Raw genomic sequence first — 19471 nt, forward strand, 5'->3', positions numbered from 1 at the left:
TGCCACCTTCCCTCCCACAACGTCCCCCCAACTAGATGGTGAACTCTTGGGGACAGGGAGCTATGTCAGTTTACCATACCCCCACCCCCACCTGCTCCTCTGCCCCCTGTTCTCCATCTCAGTCAAAGGACCTCCTTCTGGAGATGCACAGAATCTTGGAGCCCCTTTACCTTCCTGGCCACCTCCCCTTCCCTGAATCCAGCCTGTCACCAGGTCCTGTGGACTCCTTCCCCAGCTGTCTCTACTCTCTCTGCCTCTCTCTGACCCCACAGCCCCTCTATTTTTTTTTGAGTGTCCCCAAAGTGCCAGGAACTGAGCTGGTCTCTGACCGCTGTCCCCTCTCAAGAGGACCAATACAGCAGCGTCTATAGCAACTGCCCCATCTCCAGGCTTGCCCCCCGCCCTCTCAGTACTTACTGTAATAGCTAAGGGATGGGGCAGTGGAGCGCGTGCCTGCAGATTCTGTTGCTAAGGAAACCACTTCCTTGGTTACCGGCCTGGGTAGCATTTGTCTCACTGGGTCTGGATCCCACTGAGTCGCCCCCACTCTCCAGGAAGATGAGGAGGAAGAGGTGGGAGAGAACAACAGGGGTGGGGAGGACGGGAGACAGGGAGCAAAAGACAGGCAGAGACACAGAGATTAAGAGAGACAGGGAGAGAGTTGCTTGCACAAAGAGAAGCAGAAATCAAGAAAGAGATTACGATGGAAGAGAGAGAGAGATTCAGGGGTGGGGGGAGGGAGAGAGAGAGGAGAAAGACAAGAAAGAAAAGAGGTTTAATGAGCAGCTGGAAGAAATAAAAGAGACCACAAAGAGAGAAATTGAGAGCAGGAGGCAGTGTAAAGAAAAACAGTGACGGGGGTGGGGATGGCCAGAAAACAAACCAATGCAAGAGAGATGGGGGAAGGGAAGAAAGCCTCTAGGAGGAGCTGGGTCCCTGTAGGACCTTGCCCCCCACCATCCCCTTTGCCTCCCCATCCTTTTCTCCCACCCACATTGTCTACCAGGGATATGTTTGCAGCGGCCTCCAGGGTTCCTGGAGAAATCAGGAGGAAATCCCAGCCGTCAGCAGATGCTGGGCCCTGTTTGTTCTCCTTGAGTTCTGGAGGTGTACCGGAGGTGACAGCAGGATGAGAGCCTACGTGTCCCGGCTTGCCGGCCAGGCATGTCCCCTGCCCTGGGGACCACTGGAATGCAAAGCTTTCCTTCCTCCTCAAGTGCCAGGGTTGGGGTGGCACTTTTTGGAGAGGGCACACAGACACATCAGACACTGGGCGGTCATCACACCAGCCTGGGGGATGCATCACCACACAGAAGGGCAGCTGAACACAGAGGCAGAGACAATGTTACACACCAAGATACACAGTTCTCCACAGGCAGTTAGCGTTGCACAGACCTCAAAGCAATGATGCTCCCAGAACATTCTCTGTCTCTGTCTCTTACACACACACACACACACACACACACACACACACACACACCAGAAAAACATTCCATTTGTGACCTTGCCTTACATGACAGTCTATCACGTGGTAGAATTATCAACAAAACTTGTTTTTAATGATGGTGTTGACCTGAGGAATCTTCAGACAGAGGCTGGTGGCCTGAGGTGACCACCAGCAAAGAACTGGCCCAGGTCTTGGACCCAGAGTCTCCCAGAGAGAGCTGACCTCTAAGAGGGAAGGGAGGCCAAGCCCTCTAACTGCTTCGTGAAAGAAGACTAGAAATTTGCCTGGGGGAAAGAAACACGGTACAAAATACATTCAGAGCCCCCTGGCTGGGCCCCGGGGTGGCCCGAATCCTACAGGTGAGGGGCTTGGGGAAGAGAACCACAGGTCCAACCCCCTGGCCCTTCTCTTTGCATGGCCACGTTCGAAGGGGTGGAATGTATTAGTCATATTCCTCTTAGAAAAATATATCTCTTTACACTCGCCTTCTCCACAGTCCCTTGGCTATCTGGGAATGAGCATTTATTTGCATCCCAAGGCTTCAGGGGTGGCTGCTTGGGGGGCTGCTCCAGACAGAATAGCAAAGAGCTGGGACCTATGGCTTTCGCACCTACATGGTGGGGGGATGGTGTAGGTGCACACATGTGGGCTGGATGCGAAATCACCGGTACCCAAGGTGGCGGGGAGAGATGGGATCCTGGATCTCGATGCTTTCTGAGATAGATGATCAGTGATTCAGGTCCTCGGGAATCCTTTGGTTTGATGTCTCAGCATCAAAAGAGCAGCGTTTGTATGGACATGAGCAACCACCCCGTTCACCCCGTTCCTTAACCCCCTAAGAGAAGCTGGCCTATGACCAAAGGGAGGTCTACAGTCTGGGAAGGTAGTGGGGGGTCCCTTTCGCTCAGGGTTCCACCTGATTTGGAGCACTCTTGTTCTCTCTCCTGGATAGCAAGGGACCTACTGGTAGGGGTCAGAAGGGCAGTGTCAGATCAACATGTTGGAGCCCACGGTGGGGAGGGGTGTTACCAGAGCTCTCATTCTCGCTCAGATTCTGCATGTGGCTTGTGGCCGTCCTGGTGAGATAATGGCTGGTTCCTGAGGACCCTGGAAGTGGGTCACCACCTGGATACAGCTGGGGAAGAAAGGGAAGAATTCCAGCCCTCGAGGTGGACAGGAACCGGGTCATTTCTCAGGAGCACTGTGACCTGGTAGGGGGGTGGATTGGGATGTCAGTGACCCCACGCGGTGGCCCCAGTTAACCTGTTCTGAGCACCATTGCTTCCCTGACCCACCCAGAATGTCAGAAACCTAAGGCCGCAGAGAAACTTCCCAGCAATCTTTCTTCAAACAGAAGTGGCTGGGATAAACCCTGGCGTCAGTGCTTCCTGGGCGGGGCAGAGACGGGGAAGCTACGAGTGCTCAGCTCAGCACGGAGCAGAGTCTGGGGCCACATTTTTCCACGTCATTCTCTTTAGCTCTTGCACCAGGGTCCTCAACACCTGCGGTGGGGCACCCTTGTCTCTGGGACACCCATGAGCCCTCCTTCCCACAAGTGGAGCCCAGAGTGGTGGGCACAGGGACACGGGAGACAGAGAAGGGTCCACGTGGCTAGAGCTCCCTAACCCAGTTGCCCCCTCCATCTCTGGGGGCGCGGTGTGAGTAGGCGGGGCGTGCCTGCACAGTCTCTTCGCCTGAGCCTCCTTTGTCATGCAGGGAACTCAGCGAAAGGCAACAGCAGCCATGGGGATTGTCCCCAGATCGAAGAGGGGACTGATGGGTGTGGGCCCCCAGGGGTCTGGAGTCCCCAGGGCCTGCTTGGTCTGGACTGCCAGCTCCCCGCCCCGCTCCGACCCATCATCTGGGGTAGTAGTCGTCGGGAACGCCCGTGAGGTTCCTCCCTTTAAGGGCCGCATCCACCGTCTTGATGTAGGCAGAGATGGTCTTCTGCATGTCCGCCGTGTAGGGGTCGTACTCCAGCTTCCGGAGCCCCGAGCGCTTGAAGTTGCCGTCCTTCTGGCTCTCCACACACAGCAGTCGGTCCTCCCTGACAGCCACACCCAGCAGCCCGACCATCCGGCCCAGCTGGACGAAGAGGTCCTGCTTCAGATCCTCAAAGTGCACCACCAGCACCTTCTTGCCGAACTTGAGCCAGTCCAGCGTGTGCGTGGCCCACCACGGGGCGTAGTTCCTTACGAACTCTGGCCACTCTGTGGACAGAGCAAGGAGGCCCAGGTCAGCGGGAGGACACAGGTCAGATGGCGTTGGCTATTCACAGCAGCGCCACCACTGTTAACCCTTAGATCACCAAACTCGCCTCCCTCCTCCCACCTCGGGGCTGCTGCTTCTGCCTGGAATCATCTTAGCCCTTCCTTCTCTCTGGGGAGAATGACATCTGTCTGGTGCTTACTCCATGCCAGGCACAGACATATATAAATCCTTGTTACTCTATTTTTATATTTTAATATATATTGATCTTAATATAGAGTGTAATAAATATACTAATAGAGCGATCAATTCACTTATTCCTCACAAGAACACTGTGAGGCAGGCATCATCGTTTTCTTCATTTACAGAAGGGGGAATTCAGGCACAGAGAGGTTAAGTAACTTGCCCAAGGTCACGCAGCTAATAACTGGCAGAGCCAGAATTTGAAACCAAACAGTCTGGCATCAAAGTCTGGGCTTTTAACTACCAAGTTATCCTGTGTAGGAACAGTTATCCTGTGCAGTAACAGTATCTTCTCACAGGATAGTAATAGGGCCTTTGTACAGAGAAGTGGAAAAAGCATACAAAATTTTCAGCATGGTGCCCTGTACCCAGTAGGTGCTCAGTAAACGTTGGCTATTATTACTGTGATTATTCTGTTCTCAGGTGAGATGTCATCTTCCCTGACTCCCCAGGCTCAGGCAGGTACCTCCTCTGGGCTGAGGGCAGTTTAAATCAGATTATTTACATTGTCGTTTTGACACCTTTCTATCCTATCTTTCTTTCTTTGCTTTCTATTGAAGTATCACACATTGTTTCTTTGTGCTGTTTGTTCCCTTGCCATGGTAAAAGGACAGGATGGATTTTCACCCAGATTGGGAGTGTGTGTTTGGGATCCCCTGACTCGAGAAAGAGACAGGCTACAACAGAATGTGGGAAATTCACCAGAGAGCCCTGGAGAGGACCTCAGAGAGACAGCCAGCCAGCCAGCCCCAGGAGCTGTTGAAACTCTGATAAAGGGGAACCCAGGAGGGGGGTCTTGGAGGATGTTGGGAACAGAGAGAGGGATTTGCAGCCTCAATTCTGAGCCCCAGCTGGAGAATCACGGGGCCTGTACTCCGGAACCCTGAAGCCATACCCCCTGCTTCTCACAGGGGCAGCACCACCCTGCACCCTCCAGACGGATATGTTTACTGAACGAGGCTCAGTGAGTCTCCCAAGCTGCGCTGGGGAGCCCAGCTGGTTCTTAATAACTAAATCCTCAACCTTTGCTGGATGATGGATACCCCTTATCTCATTTAATCATAGTAACTACCCTGAAAGGAAAAGACTACTGTTCATTTGTCACCAGTGAGGAAGCTGAGGCTCAGAGACGTGAAGTAATTTGCCCAAGGTCACACAGCCGGGAAGCATAATCCAGACCAGGCCTGCCTGATTCCAGGCCCCCATCTTTCCTAGGCACCAGCAGCCTCACCCCCACTCCCTCCCACTGCCTCACACCCAGCAGGGGCTTAATAAATGGTTGTTGAACTGAATTGAAATTCCCAGCCGCCAAGCTGTGATGTGATAAAGGGCTCCTCTTTCTTCGCAGAGCACATCAGAATCTGTGGTGAGGCTCCTGCTCCCCCAGTGACCCCCTGGAATACCACAGCCGCTTGGGAAATATTTATGCTGATGACAAAGATATATTTTCTTTTTGCGGTACGCCGGCCTCTCACTGTTGTGGCCTCTCCCGTTGCGGAGCACAGGCTCCAGACGCGCAGGCTCAGCGGCCATGGCTCACGGGCCCAGCAGCTCCACGGCATGTGGGATCTTCCCAGACCGGGGCACGAACCCACGTCCCCTGCATCGGCAGGCGGACTCTCAACCACTGCGCCACCAGGGAAGCCCCTGACAAAGATATTTTTTATCCTTCAAATAGATTATTTACAATGTATCTAGCTAACTGGGCCCGTACTGTTATAAGACCAGATGTACCTGTGTGATTAGGAAAAAATCTAGCATGTGTATACTCTGCTTTACTTTTTGAGAAAGAATGTCCCCATTCCTGAGTCATCTCACAGCATCCCTGGTGATTCAGGACAACTGCCGCTCCCATGGCAGAAACCCAGATGGATGCGGAAGGCACTCAGTTACTCAGTCCATCTGGATGGACTTCCAGGCTTAGCCACTTGTGACCATCTCAAGAGGTGCCTGGAGGGTGGTCCTCAAGAAAAAGGAAGGGCCTGTCTGCATGATGGCCTGGATCCCCCAGGTGGTGCCCCTGGCCTTGGACACAGGTTGGGGGGAGATGACATGGCATCCCTGTGACTGCAAACTTCCCTGGGGTGGGAATGTATGTTGCCTGAGCACCTACTGTGTGCCAGGACTGTGCTGGGCACTTTGCACGCACTACCTCGTGCAGTGCCCCTTACAAGAAGCCTGGAGAGTAGGAATTACTCTAGCTCCATCTTACACACGGGAATGAGCCTGGCTCCTGCCCTCCTGGCAAACCCTTTAAGAGCACCTGATCTGACCATCTCCAGCACTCTTCTCGCCCCAGATCCTAGTCTACATCCGCTTACCTCACCTTCAGGTGTCATCTAAGACACGGGTCTGTTCACTGAAGACTTTGGAGTCAGACTGCCAGGGTTCAAGACCCAGCTCCTCTCCATATTGGCTGTGTGAACTTGGGGATGTCAGGAGGTCTCCTTGAGCCTCAGTTTACCCATCTGCACAGTGGCAACTGTGCCAAGAACTCCATCCTAGACATGCCATACAGATGGAATGGAATAAGATTTGCAGACCCTGGCACCAGGCCTGGGACACAGGAGGCGCTGGATAAATGTTGGCTACAACTATTCTCGATGTTGGTCCCCAGCATCTCTGAGATGCCCCAAGTGGCCCACCATTTTGGGGCAGCAGATACTCGCCCCCTCCCCACCCCTTCCTAGAGCAAAGATCCCTCACTTGGAGCTCCTGAATGACTTCGCTGGAATGAAGAACAAAAATGAAAATGAAAAACAAAAGCCCTCATTTAGCTCAGGATTCCCGGTAATTGATGGCTGCCTTCAAACTGGGTAATAAAGGCACATTGTGCCGTGGACCACTGGTGATGAGCGCTGGTTCTGCCAGAACCGTCCCCCACAAGGGCCCGGCGGGACACGCGCTGGCCACTCTCTGCTTCATCTTCCTGTCAAAGGGAGGAACCGGGGTCTGATTAATAGCTTAACTGTATTTAATTCTCCACGGAATCATTAAACACGGTCTCTGTTTCATTAAACAGATCCAGGACAATTCACCTTGTGTAATCGTATCACATAAAACTTTGCTTTGGGCCCACTCCAGGGATATCATAAAATCAATGTTATGGAAACAAAAGCCGGGGGGGTGGGGTGGGTGGTGGTGACACGAGCCTCGACCCAGCTATAACTGGGAGGGGGACACGGGTGAGTGACCTCTCAGCAGGTGAGTGACCTCTGCTCTTAGGTGGGAGTAACCCTCACATTCCCGGCGAGGGTGTCCTAAAGCAGTGATTCTCAAATTTGAAAGCTCACAAGAAGCTTCTGGAAGGAATCTTGTTAAAATGAGAATTCTGATCCAGTAAGCGTGAGGTGGGACCTGAGAATCTGCATTTCAAACGAATTCCCAAGTGATACTGACGCTGCTGGAGCAGGCAAGGGTCTCAAACTCAAGTGCCTACAGGGTCAGATGTTAATGCAGATGAGAGGACTGAGTGGGTGGGGTCCGTGGGGATGGGGTTCTTTGGGGAAGGCTCTCAGGCAGAGCACTTGAAGACCTGGGTCAGGCCTGGGAGGAAGCACTGGGAGAAGGTCCCTCCCAACCCAGACTAATGAGGGGGCCCCAGGCCCCCCATAGGAGGTGTGTGTCCTGAAATCTCCTCTTTCCCATCCCCTGCAGCCTCTGGGCTCAGCCTGTCCTGACACCTCCCTTATCTTCGGTTTTAAAGCTCCCAACTGTCTTGAATAAGGAAGAGGCAAGGTGGCTCCTGGGAATTAGGAAATTGCCTAAACCTGAGACGAGGGGTTATGCCAGGAGGGGGGAGCCTCTGAATGTACCGGAATGTCAGCAACACCCCGAGGTGAGAGACAGCCTGGTAGCTAATGCCTGGGTTTGGATCTCAGCTCGCTCAACTCCTGGGGCCTCCGCCACATGACCCGCTCCCTTCCTGGGATGGTGATCGTGGCAGCCCTTCTTACCTCCTCGGGTAATTAGAAGATGTAAATGAGATCATTATTGCTAAGTGCCTGGTCCCATATGAGCTTCCCAAGTGAATTCCCTCCCTTTTTACTTGGGGCAGTAGGATGCCTGGGAGGTGGAGAGCTGGACTCTAGTCCTGTCATTATGTGCCCGAGTGACTCTGGCAGGCCCTGCCTCTCTTGGGCCTCATTTTCCCCATTAATAGAGAATGAATCCATGGTTCTCAGGCCTGCCTGCACACTGCTTTAAAAAATACCAGTGCCCAGGCTCCACTCCAGTGATCGTCTGGGGTGCAGCCTTGGAACTGGGACTTCCCCACATCCTGGGATTCTGATGTGCTGCTGGGGCTGAGGACGCCTGGGTTCAGCGATCTCCCAGGTCCTTTCCAGCTTGACAAGCAGAACATCTGCTCCTGGGACAGGATCCTGCCGTTGGCACCTGCAGACTTCTCAGCCTGGCCCCAAACAGTGGTCATTTTTGATTGTTCTACAAATAAATAATTCAGAGGTCTCTTTACCCCTGGGAACAAATGTCATCCCCTGTCCAAGCTTCCACCCCCTCACTGAGAGAGGGGGCGAAGTAGGGGAAGGGACAGACAGGCCCCTTGAGCAAACTGGGAACCCAGGGCACAGTTGGTCAGGCAGGCCCAAGAGTTTCCATCAGTGACATCAGTGCTGAGAATGTGATTGGCTGAGTTAATGTTGTCCTGCCTGCTCCAGTTCTCTCTGGGGAGGGGCTGGAGCGTGGAGCAGCTGGGGGCCAGGGGGAGGGTTTGGAGGAGTGGGACGCACCCCTGGGCCTAGAGGCTGCAGCAGCCTGGTTCCTTGAAGTTGGATGAGGTTGGCTGGGCTCACGTTCACAGAGTACTTACTTGGCATCAGGAGCTCTGAGCGGGGGGATCTGTAGCCACTGACGTTCAGTCTAACTCATTATCATAGCTCAGTGGTTAAGGGTGTGGGCTCAGGAGCAAGACTCCCTGGGTTCAAACCCCTGCCCCACCACTTCCTGGAAAAGTGCCTTCACCTCCCTGAAACTAGCTTGCACCATCCATGACACAGGGTGAACTGTGTGAACCTAACCCAGGCATTAGCTACCAGGCTGCCTCTCACCTTGGGGTGTTGCTGACATTCTGGTCACGCATGGAGGTGACTTTCATTATGGTAATGGAGATATGGGTGATAACTGACATGGGATTTTGAGGAGGCTGGGTCTGACTTCGGAGCTCTCCCCACTACTGTGGGCTGCTGCTCTGTACTGAGACGTTCTTCCATTCTGGAATCTACTAAGCACCAGAGGTGAACATCAAATTCAGGTCATCTTAATGAAGTTTAGTGCTCGGAGACTGACACTGTCACTTCCCAGCTATACCTGGGGCAAGTCATTAACCTCTCTGAGTTTTCCAATCCAGAGTAGTGGAGGGGGTTCACAGAATGATGATCTTAGGAGCTCATAGGTGACCTCATGGCCACTCAGCCACTGACCTTGGGCTGGATTCAGATCCCAGGAAAGGGCTCTTGAATACGAGGGTCCACTGAGTGTTTTTAAAGGGTGAAATTCTTGGATTTTACCACCTCTACTTTATAAACAGGACAATCTAAGTTCATGGAGGTGAAGGCGCTTTTCTAGGAAGTGGTGGAGTTGGGATCTGAACTCAGGGAGTCTTGGTCCAGAGCCCAAGCCCTTAACCACTGTGCCACGGTAACAACCTGGCTCACAGAGGGTGATGCTGGTGGGTATGGTGGGACGTGCAAAGCATACCTCCTCATCTGTAAGAAGGACCTGGACACTTACACACATGCCTTCAAGGATGCCCTCCTGGATTCCTGGCAGGAGACAGCACTAGCCCCTCGCACTGCCCTCTACACCCTAGGGCTCCACCCCCCCACTCCAAAGCAGTACCTTTGCCCTTCCAATGGGCGTGGGCAGCGAAGCCGATGTGTCCGCCATACTTGCGGTTGAACTCCGCCATGAGGGCCTTGTAGGGGTTGCGGATGAGCAGGATGGCCGCGTCGAAGGCCTCGATCTCCTTCTGGCCACTCTCGTGCGTCTTGATGCAGATGGTCCTCCCGCTGCGCCAGTGGTCCCGCTCACCTTTAAACCCTTCCCACAACCAGGGGGTTAGGGAACGTGGCACTGAGCCGAGGGAGACAAGAGGTCCACCCCACCCCCTCCCGGACCCCTTCAGGAATCCTCAGACGTTCATTTGTCTACTCATTCATTTACTCACGTACTTACAGAGCACCTACTACATGCCAGGCACTGTGCAGGGAGAAAATGATTTACAGAAACATCCATGGGTCTTAGTTTTTGAGAGATAATTTGAATAGTGACATAGATGAATGTAAAGTCACTGCCGTGGTTAGAGCTACAGAAGAGGAGTCATCATGCCTACGTGCCACAGGAGGGGCCTGACAGTGATGTGCTGGAGGATTCCTCTTTGGGTGGAGTCTACATCTCTACCCCACTGATGCTGGGCACGCCGTATGACTTGCTTTGGCCAGCGGATAGGGCGGAAATGGGTCTCTGCCAAAGTCTTAGGATGCATCACATTTCTGTTCACTCTGTGTGTTTCTGCTGTCACTGTGAGAAGGACATGCCCTGGAAGCCTGTTGGCCCCAGATGGTGAGAGACCCATGGAACAGACACGGGTCCAACCTGCAGTCTGCAGCTGAGCAGCCCAGCCAGCCTGGCCAAGATCACTGACCTAGTCAGGCAGCATCCAGAAAGACTTCCTGGGAGAAGAGGTGCTTAGGCTGAGAACTGAAGGACGAGGAAGAATTTACCAATCCAAGTGAGGAGGGAAAGGTGGTGGGAACAGCAGGTGCAAAGGTCCTGTGGTGGGTGGGAAGAAATGTGTCGCACATGAGCGACTGGTACAGGAGAGCAGAGGGCAAGAGGGGGTTGTGATGAAGAGTTTTAGTACTGGACCAGAAAGACTACACAGCCCTTAAAAGGAATTAAGCAAAAGGAAGGAGGGACCGGATCAGGTTCTCATTTCAAAAGCTGAGGAACTGAAAGACGTTCTGGGTAGCTGGAGGATGCTTCTATAGCACCGACTCCATGCTGAACACTGCTCTGAGCCCTTTTCATGTAGTAGACAACTGATCCTTTCAATAATCCTTTGTGGGTTTTATCTGATAGATGACGAAACTGAGTCCCAGGGAGAGCAAATAACTTGCCCAAGTTACAGAGCTAGCGAGAGGCCCTTCCAATGGGCATGGGCAGCAAAGCCGATGTGTCCGCCATACTTGCGGTTGAACTCTGCCATGAGGGTCTTGTAGGGGTTGCGAATAAGGTTCAAAGCTAAGCCATCCTGCTGCCCAAGACTGTGCTCTTCTCCATCTTGGCCTCCCATGCCCGTGAGAGTTAAGGCATTTGGATGGGCTCTTCGAAGCCAGTTAGAATGCTAATGTATCAATACTAGACCTTCAAGACACTGGCTGTGTGTCCAACTCAAATGAGTGATCTGGGACATCGTGTCACGTCTTTGGGCTTCAGTTTCCTGTATGAGGTGCCCAGCATACAGTAAGTGCTGAAGGAATGACTTAAATGGAGGGAAGGTCCCAGGCACATAGTAGGTGCTTAATAAGCGTCTAATGTTGACAGAAGCAGGTGAGGTACCCAGGACATGATACTCAGGAAATGTTTGTGGGATGTAAGTGAAGGGAAGGTACCAAGCATATAGTAGGTCTCGATAAACATGCCTAGGTGAGCTGAGCAGCACACAGTAGGTGCTCAGGAAGGGGTATTCCCATGCCCTCCCAGGGGGTCCTTCCCGAGCTCCTGCCCCCGTTCCCTGTTCCCCTCCGCCTCCTCACCTTTGTTGTAGAGAGAACCGTCGAAGTAGTAGCTGCCGGTGTAGAAGCCGGTGGCCAGCTCGATGAGGTGGCGAGCCCACGTGTTGCCGGCACCTGGGAAGCTGGCCAGAGCGATGAGCTGCTTGGACTTGGCTGGAAGGAACCTTCTGTCCATGCAGCGGTTGTCTGCAAAGGGCAGGGCACAGACAGGGGTCAGTGGCAGGGGCACAGCAGAAGGAGCCTGTTTAGAAGGGACCAGGGTGTGAGTCCCATCCCTGCCACCTCCCAGCTGTGCGACCCGGTGCTTTCTGGGCCTGTCTCCTCATTTGGAAACGGGAAAATGGTTATATGAGATAATATATGAAAAAGGATAAGCACATGGTAGGGATTCAATAAAAGTCAGCCAGGAGGATGAGCCTTCTCTCCAGCCTCAGTTTCTCCCCTGTCCCACTGAGTCTCTTATCACCCCCACACCTGCCTCCAGATTAAAACTCACAAATGCCGTCCATCTGCATGGGACTGAGTCCAAGGTTTTTATCTTGACCTTCAAGCCCCGTGTGGCCTGGCCCTTGCATCCTCCCAGGCTCACGCCACCCACATGCTCTCCCCTCAAACTCCCCCACCTGCCAGCCACTTGGTTCACTGTCTCATCCGTGCTCTGCTCCTTCCTGACTTGGCAGCTTCAGGTGCACTGGTCCCTCCGCCTTCACTGCCTCCTACCTGTCTTTGACTGCTTATTATCCTGCTCTCTGCTGAACTGGACCCTTCCTTCCTCCCTTCCTTCCTTCTTTCCTCCCTCCCTCCCTTCCTTCCTTCCTTCCTTCCCTCCCTCCCTCCCTTCCTTCTCTGACTCCCTGGGCTATCATTAGTGTACTGTGTCCATCTCTCTTGTATTACTTTCTGCTACTGTAATTCAAATCATTATTTGTTTAGTCAGAAACCCTGCCCATATTGTCCTTTGCTGATTTCCTGGCACTTTCCATACTATCTGGCATCCACCTAACCATCCATCTACCCATCCATCCAAGAAACATTTATTATCCTTACTTGCTTTCTCACAATAGCGCTTCAAGGGAAAAGTCTGAAGTCCTAAATTTAAATTCCAATTCTGCCATCTCCTTGCTGGGTAACCTTGGAAAAATGATGGATCTGAATAAACCTCAGTTTCCTCACCTGTAAAATGGGAATGCTGATAATGATGACATCCTGGGGGTTGGTTAGGAGGGTTAGAAGAGAGAATGGGTGTTGAGTGTTAACACAGGGCTCACATGCTGTGAGCTCTTAGTATTGATGCTGCTAGCCAGAGACCAGGTCTCTTCCCCGTCATGCAGGTTTAATCTGTTTGTTCAGAGGAGAGCAGATTTTGGAAAAAAACAAACCAAAAAGCATCTTTATCAAGCCAAGTAGGTGTCTGGGAATGGTCTTCACGGGAACACATTGCAAAAAGGAGCCTAGATGCAAAACTTTCTGGAGAGTGGTTATGTTTTATATTTTGACAGGGGTGTGGATTTCATAGGACCCAGTTGGCATCAAATAGTACACTTAAAATTTGTGCATTTCACTCTATGTAAATGCTACTTCAAAAAATCATAAGTGGGGCTTCCCTGGTGGCGCAGTGGTTGAGAGTCCGCCTGCCAATGCAGGGGACATGGGTTCGTGCCCTGGTCCGGGAAGATCCCACATGCCGCGGAGCGGCTGGGCCCGTGAGCTATGGCCGCTGAGCCTGCGCGTCTGGAGCCTGTGCTCCGCAACGGGAGAGGCCACAGCAGTGAGAGGCCCGCGTACCGCAAAAAAAAAAAAAAAAAAAAAAAAAATCATAAGTAAATATTGAATTATAATTAGTGATATGCAGACTGAAGTGTAATGATGTTTGCAACTTACTCCGAAATGCATCCAAAAATAAAAATTGAGGGATGGAGAAATGGAGAGATGTATGATAAAGTAAACAGAACAAAATGTCGACAGATGTAAAATCTGTAGGATAAGTCTAGCAGGTTCACTGTGTAATTCTTTCCATTTTTTTCTGGGGGTTTGACATTTTTTCATAATAAAATGTTGGGAGAGAGAAAGAACCTGGCCCCTCAATTTCCCCTGAAAACAGAATTCTCCATTCAAATACTGCCTGGGCGGCGAGGATAAAGCTGGTTATTTTCAGCACTAAAAAGGAAGTTGATTTGGTTCTTAAGCTCCACAAATCGAAACAGATGCTGGAGGCAGTGTTGTATATAGTTTTGGAATCAGACAGACCTGTGTTTCGATCTCGGATGATCATGGCCTAGTTGTGTGACACTGAACAAGGCTCTTCACCTCTCTGAGCCCCAGTTTCCTCACCTGTAAAGTGGGGCTAATAAACCTTACAGGATTAGATGGATAATGCATGTGAAGTATTTGCAGTATATGTTGAGAAGCTGAGATTAAGAGTGCAGGCTCAGGACCCAGATTGCCTTGGTCTGAATCCCAACTCTGTTCTGTCCCAGCTGTGTGACTCTGGCCAAGCTCCTCAACCTCTCTGTGCCGAGTTGCCATATTTGTAAAACGGTAATAATAACAGCACCTATGTCATTGGACTGTTATGAGGATTAGATGAGTTAATTCAGTCTAAAGAGCTTAGACAGTACCCGGCACACAGTAGGTACTCAATAAATGGCTGCCATCGTGGACCAGACTCTTGGCGGCCTCATGAACCACATGACTCTCAAGCCACCCCAGTGTGTAGGGCCTGCAAGTGTGACATGGGAAATTGAACACCAGTAATGGCCTGGGGCCAGGCACTGGGAATGAGCAAACCCATCAATCAGGGGCTATTGAAAAGGCTCCAGTGTCGGTTCTGTCCACATCAAAGCTGTTCATGGTCACGGGATAATTAAGCTGTGTATGACCCTTCCCCCAAGCTGGGGTAACACAGTTCTGCACAGAGTAACCAACACTTCCTGGAAACTAACAAACACTCATCCTTCCTCACCAGAGTGTAAATAAAGCCAAGGGCCACACTGGCTAAAGACATTTCTGCTCACTGGGCTCTGAGCAATATTCAGCTGCCATGGAAGCAGCCGCAGTTGGCCACCACCGGTACCCCCATCAGGCCAAACAGGGGACAGGCTGTTGGTGAAGCTGCCACTAGCTCTTACAGCACCTTTGTAAAAATCAGGTAAAGGTTCCCTCCCCTTCCTCTGGGCAGATGTGCTGCCATCCAGAGTGCACGGCATGACAGGCAGAGCACAGGCTGGCTTTCAGGCATTACTTTTCTTCTAGGTTATGCCTGTGCAGTGCTCAACCTGCCCGACCATATATGGCAGTCTAGTTCCTGGGAGATGAAGAGGAGGTCTAGCCCAGTGGTGTTTTGTTAGCTCTCCAGGCTTCAGAGGGTGCGGGGAGTGTCCTTGGCACTGTGGGTAGAGGTTTCTAGCAGGGACTTTGGAGTCAGAGACCTGAAAGCAAATCACTCTTGTAGATGTGTGATTATGGCCAGTTCTCAATCTCTCTGAGTCTTGGTTCTCCCATCTGTAAAATGGGGATGGTATCATCCTGATCATAGGCTTACTGTGGGCTTCCCATCATTAAATGAGATGAAGCTTGGCATAGGACTGCACGTCGCAGGTGGACAGTTTTTTCAGATATTGGGGTAATCCTTCACGGGCTTCCTTTGGGCTGAGCATCCCAGCAAGGCACCTTTCCAAGTGCCACCACCTTTCATGATGCCTCCAGCAAGAGAAAAGATTTTCATCTAGAAATATTATAAACACCATGACCTCAGGCAAGTCCTTTACCTGTGCTGAGTCTCAGTTTCCCTACCTGTAAAGAAGGCATAATGACTATTCCTGCCTCACAGGAAAGCTGAGGGGAATCAGTGAGAAAATGCATACGAAGGACTCAACACTGAGTCTGGCACAAAGAAAGTCCCTAAGTGCCACCGTCACCACCACCACCACCATCGTCATCACAGTCCGGTACCCCAACAGATGGAAGAGGAGATAAACATTGAGTGTGGGTTCCACTAGCAGAGGAAGAAGGATAAAAGCGGAAAGGATGAGTGAGACAGAGAAAGAGAAGAAAAAGTTACAGGCAAATTTGCAGAATCTTAGAATTGGAAGGCTAACCATCTACAGCTTCATTTTACAGATGGAGAAACTGAGGCCCAGAAAGGGGACATGACTCGCCCAGGATCATGCAGTGGGTCTGTGTTGAAGACCCAAGTCTCCTACTCCCAGATCAGATGTTTTCCCATTCAAGCTCACAGCCCCCATTACAGGAAGAGCCACCAAGGGGGTCTTCAGTATAAGGGATAGAGATGAAGGTTTTCAGAACCATCGCCCCCCGGGGGCCCTCTCTCCATTGCCCATGCAGGATCTCTAAGCCTGGCTATGCTCACCAGCCCTGCCTCTGCCCTCTGCCCTCTGCTCTCTGGCCTGCACAGTCCTCTTGCTGACAGGCTGGCTGGAATGGACTGGCTGGAGCATCTCTGGGAGGGAGGCCGCTGGGAGAGCTTCTGGGGGTCTGCTGGGTCGGGGCGGACCTGGCTTACCTTGGACCTGCGTCTGATACACAATGAAGTAACTGGGTGTCCCGCAGCTCTCAAACTCCTCCGCGCTGCACTTCTGGGCACAGAGCTGTTCGTCCTCTCTCTCGTGGAGGGGAAATCGCGTAGTGGGGAAGCCACAGTGGCAGGCGGTGCCCGCAAGGGCTGCCAGTGGGTACTCCTGGGGATGAAGCAGGAGAGGAAAGGGAAGAAAGTCACCAAATCCCTGGACAGCCCGGACTCTGGGTGCAGAACAGGATTTGCGTTCCAATCGTCCCCTTCTCCATCACTCTCCCCAGCTCAAGGGTCCCCAAGCTTCAGCAGCAAGATTTTGCCCTACCTGCGTACCTCCTGTACTATTATATTTTCCAGCTTTTTTGAGGTATAATTAAGTAAAAAATTGCATCTATTTAAGATGTGCGACTTGACGTTTCAATGTATGTATACATTGTGAAATAATCACCACAATCAAGCTAGTCAACACACCCATCACCTCACATAGTTACCATTTTCTTTTTTGCTTTCCTGTACTATTATTCATTTATTTGTTGCCTTTATGTGTCAAGTCACTTTTTAAAATTAATTTATATATATATATATATATATATATAAAATTTTTGGCTGTGTTGGGTCTTCGTTGCTGCGCACGGGCTTTCTCTATTCAAAGGAACTATTTATTACTCCTGAAAGTAGCACTGGTTGAGAAGTATCACTTCCATACATTTCCATACTGTAAACCCCAATACTGCAGAAAGAAAACCACATGATTAAATTCTAACTAGGCACTCTGCCTGCCAAGAACTTGAGCCTGGGGTCGACTCTGTTTTTCCTGCAAAAGGGAGATTAGTTGAGGGGAGAGAGGTGTTAAAGATACTTTAGCACTGAAAAGCAGCTTTCTCCTGGAGGTCTTGAAAGAAAACTGAAAAAGAAAAGTTTTTCTTATGGCCATGCATTATGCCAGAGTAAATCCTCTGTGTCTGACAGTGATATGAAGCCCATGCTTTGGGAAAAGCTGTCTGAATCCTTCCTTTTAAGCCAAAGAGGATGTTGATACCTACCCGTAGCCGCAGTCTTTGCTGGGAGAGCTGCTCCTAATTGTTTTATTTGTTCTATGAAAGAGCTAAGTGGGAGCAGGCTGGGCCTGAGATCTGGAGGGCAATGGACCGTCCTTGGTCCAACTTGCTTCTGCTCAGACGCATGAAGCTGAATTCTCCCTGGCAGCTGGTCCAGGAATAATGTGGTAACAAACCAAGGTCATACCGCCGTGGCTGGTTCCGGTGAGCTTTGCCATGGTAGGTGGGTCTGGTTTATTTCTCACAGGTGTTAAATATGAGCTACAGCACGTAGCCAAAGATCAGAGAGATGCTGATACAGGTGGGTGGACCTGGGCTGGGACTGATGGTATTTTCTAGCCGGTGACCCATGTTGAAGCCTCCTCTGACACCCTAAGTCTTTCAGACCCTCCACCACTTGACACAAGCAGCTCTGGACCCCTGTCCACTTAATCCCCTCAATTTTCCTCCTGTGGTGCTCTAAGGAGATTAGAAGAAACTAGAAGAGGGAGGTTTGCAGCGGGGTCTTCCTGTCGCCCCCCACCCCGCCCACGCAACCTGCCCACACCTTTGCTTCCCTCCAGTCCTATGTGCAGCTGGACCCTCTTCCATCCTGGTTTGCCCTGTGACCTCACTGTCTTGTGTTTGTCCTCCACCTCTGGCTGATCTGTAGGTTCCTCCAGAGCCCTCAGGACAGAGGAATGTCCACCTGGAGGGGATGCCATGGGAGGGGGATTCCTGCCCAAGAGAGAAAGCTGGACAAAAAGATGGTCAAACCTCCTTCATTCTTATGAACATCGCCCCTGACCTTCCAGGATGCCTCTTGGGAGCAGAGCAAGCACTCAGGAAATGCTTGGTGACCTGAAGTGGCCTGGCTGCCCTTGAATGGTTCCTGGAAGCCTCTCTGTGGGGTCTCTAGGGTAGCTCAGAAGTCAAGAGAATAGATTTGGTGTCAGTCCCAGTTCTGCCACTTGCTTGCGCTGTGAGCTTGGGCAAGTGACTTCATCTGTCTGAGCCTTGTTTTTGTCATCTGTGAAATGGGGATGAAAATTCCCAACACCTAGCTTTGTTGTGAGAGGTAAACTGTGTGACCCGTAGGGCAGAGGGCTGCATGGAGGAGGTGCTCGGTAAGTGGCAGTTTCTATGATGATCCTTTCAGTCTTCCTGAGACATGCTTTGTGAATTAGGAGTCTTGATGAAAGAAAAGCCAAGCAGGATGAGTCAGAGCAGGTGGGGGCATTCAGCAGTTGGGGCACACGCTGAGCACCCAGGAAGAGCCACAAAGTTGGCCCCCAGCAAATGTCAGCATCATGGAGGATAAAGACCATATCTTGTTGACTTTGCACCCCCAGCACTGAGCACAGGGGCCTGGCACAAAGCAGGTTCTCATCAAATATTAGCTGAGTGAATGAACGAAATGGGCAACCACCTTCTTGTGGTTGGGGAGGGCTGGTTCTCCTTTGGACCCTCGTGTAATTAGCTCACCTTGAGTGAAGGAGGGAGCTCCTCAGACATCACTGAATGCCAGCGATGAGCCTAGCTCTGTGCTGGGTATTGGGAGTGGTCACAAAATGTTTTGGGCCACAGTCTCTGCTCTTGTGGTGTTCCCTGTCTGGCTTGGGAGGAAGGATAAACAGTCACCCATCAAGGATCTCAGGCTGAGAAAGGATCAGCCAGTTGGATCATCCAGTCCAACTGATATCCAGTGTCCAAAGTTCCGTATGCCACAGCCGCTCTCCCTCTGCTTGCATACCTCCAGTGACGGGGAACTCACACTGTCACAAGGTGGGATTGTCCTTGCCTTTACCTGGCAATCTTCTACACACGCTTCTCGGCCCAGTTCACATGTGGCCCTCATTCCTGAGCAGTCCTCACTATTAGAACAAACACACTTCTTTGGAGGGAAAGAAATGGGTCCCATGTAACTCCTACCCTCCGGATCCACATGAAACAGTCACATTCCCCCCATGTCACAGATCACAGATCACAGTAATGACCTCTCTCATCCCAGCTGGGCTGCTGCTCCTCCAGCCAAGCATCCCGTTCCTCCAGCTGCTCCACACCACCCTCCCCAGAGCTCCGTGCACAGAACCAGGCTCACCTTCTCTGTGCAAAGGTCCACACACTTGTCCACAGACATGTTGGGCATGGCAGCCGTCACGGGCAAGGCCAGGGAGAGGTTGTCGGGCCTGCGGAAGCAGCCTCGGAAGACTGCACTTCCATCTGGAGAGACAGAGGGAAAAGAACTAGT

General features: G+C 51.6%; 1 protein-coding gene across 1 annotated transcript in view; it reads right to left on the reverse strand.

The window, feature by feature from the left end:
• Positions 1–1547: 1547 nt before the first annotated feature.
• The window catches only part of WSCD2 (WSC domain containing 2), a 98445-nt gene continuing 80521 nt past the window's right edge, over positions 1548–19471 (reverse strand). Inside the window, exons 5-9 of the mRNA XM_060029413.1 lie at positions 19322–19443; positions 16175–16349; positions 11674–11838; positions 9755–9955; positions 1548–3657 (exon numbers count right to left, since the gene is read on the reverse strand). Of these exons, the coding sequence (XP_059885396.1) occupies positions 3305–3657; positions 9755–9955; positions 11674–11838; positions 16175–16349; positions 19322–19443 (1016 nt within the window). The 3' untranslated portion in view covers positions 1548–3304. The remainder of the gene's footprint in view (positions 3658–9754; positions 9956–11673; positions 11839–16174; positions 16350–19321; positions 19444–19471) is intronic.

Source organism: Delphinus delphis, chromosome 13 (assembly GCF_949987515.2).
Source record: "Delphinus delphis chromosome 13, mDelDel1.2, whole genome shotgun sequence".
NCBI classification, from domain to species: Eukaryota; Metazoa; Chordata; class Mammalia; order Artiodactyla; family Delphinidae; genus Delphinus; species Delphinus delphis.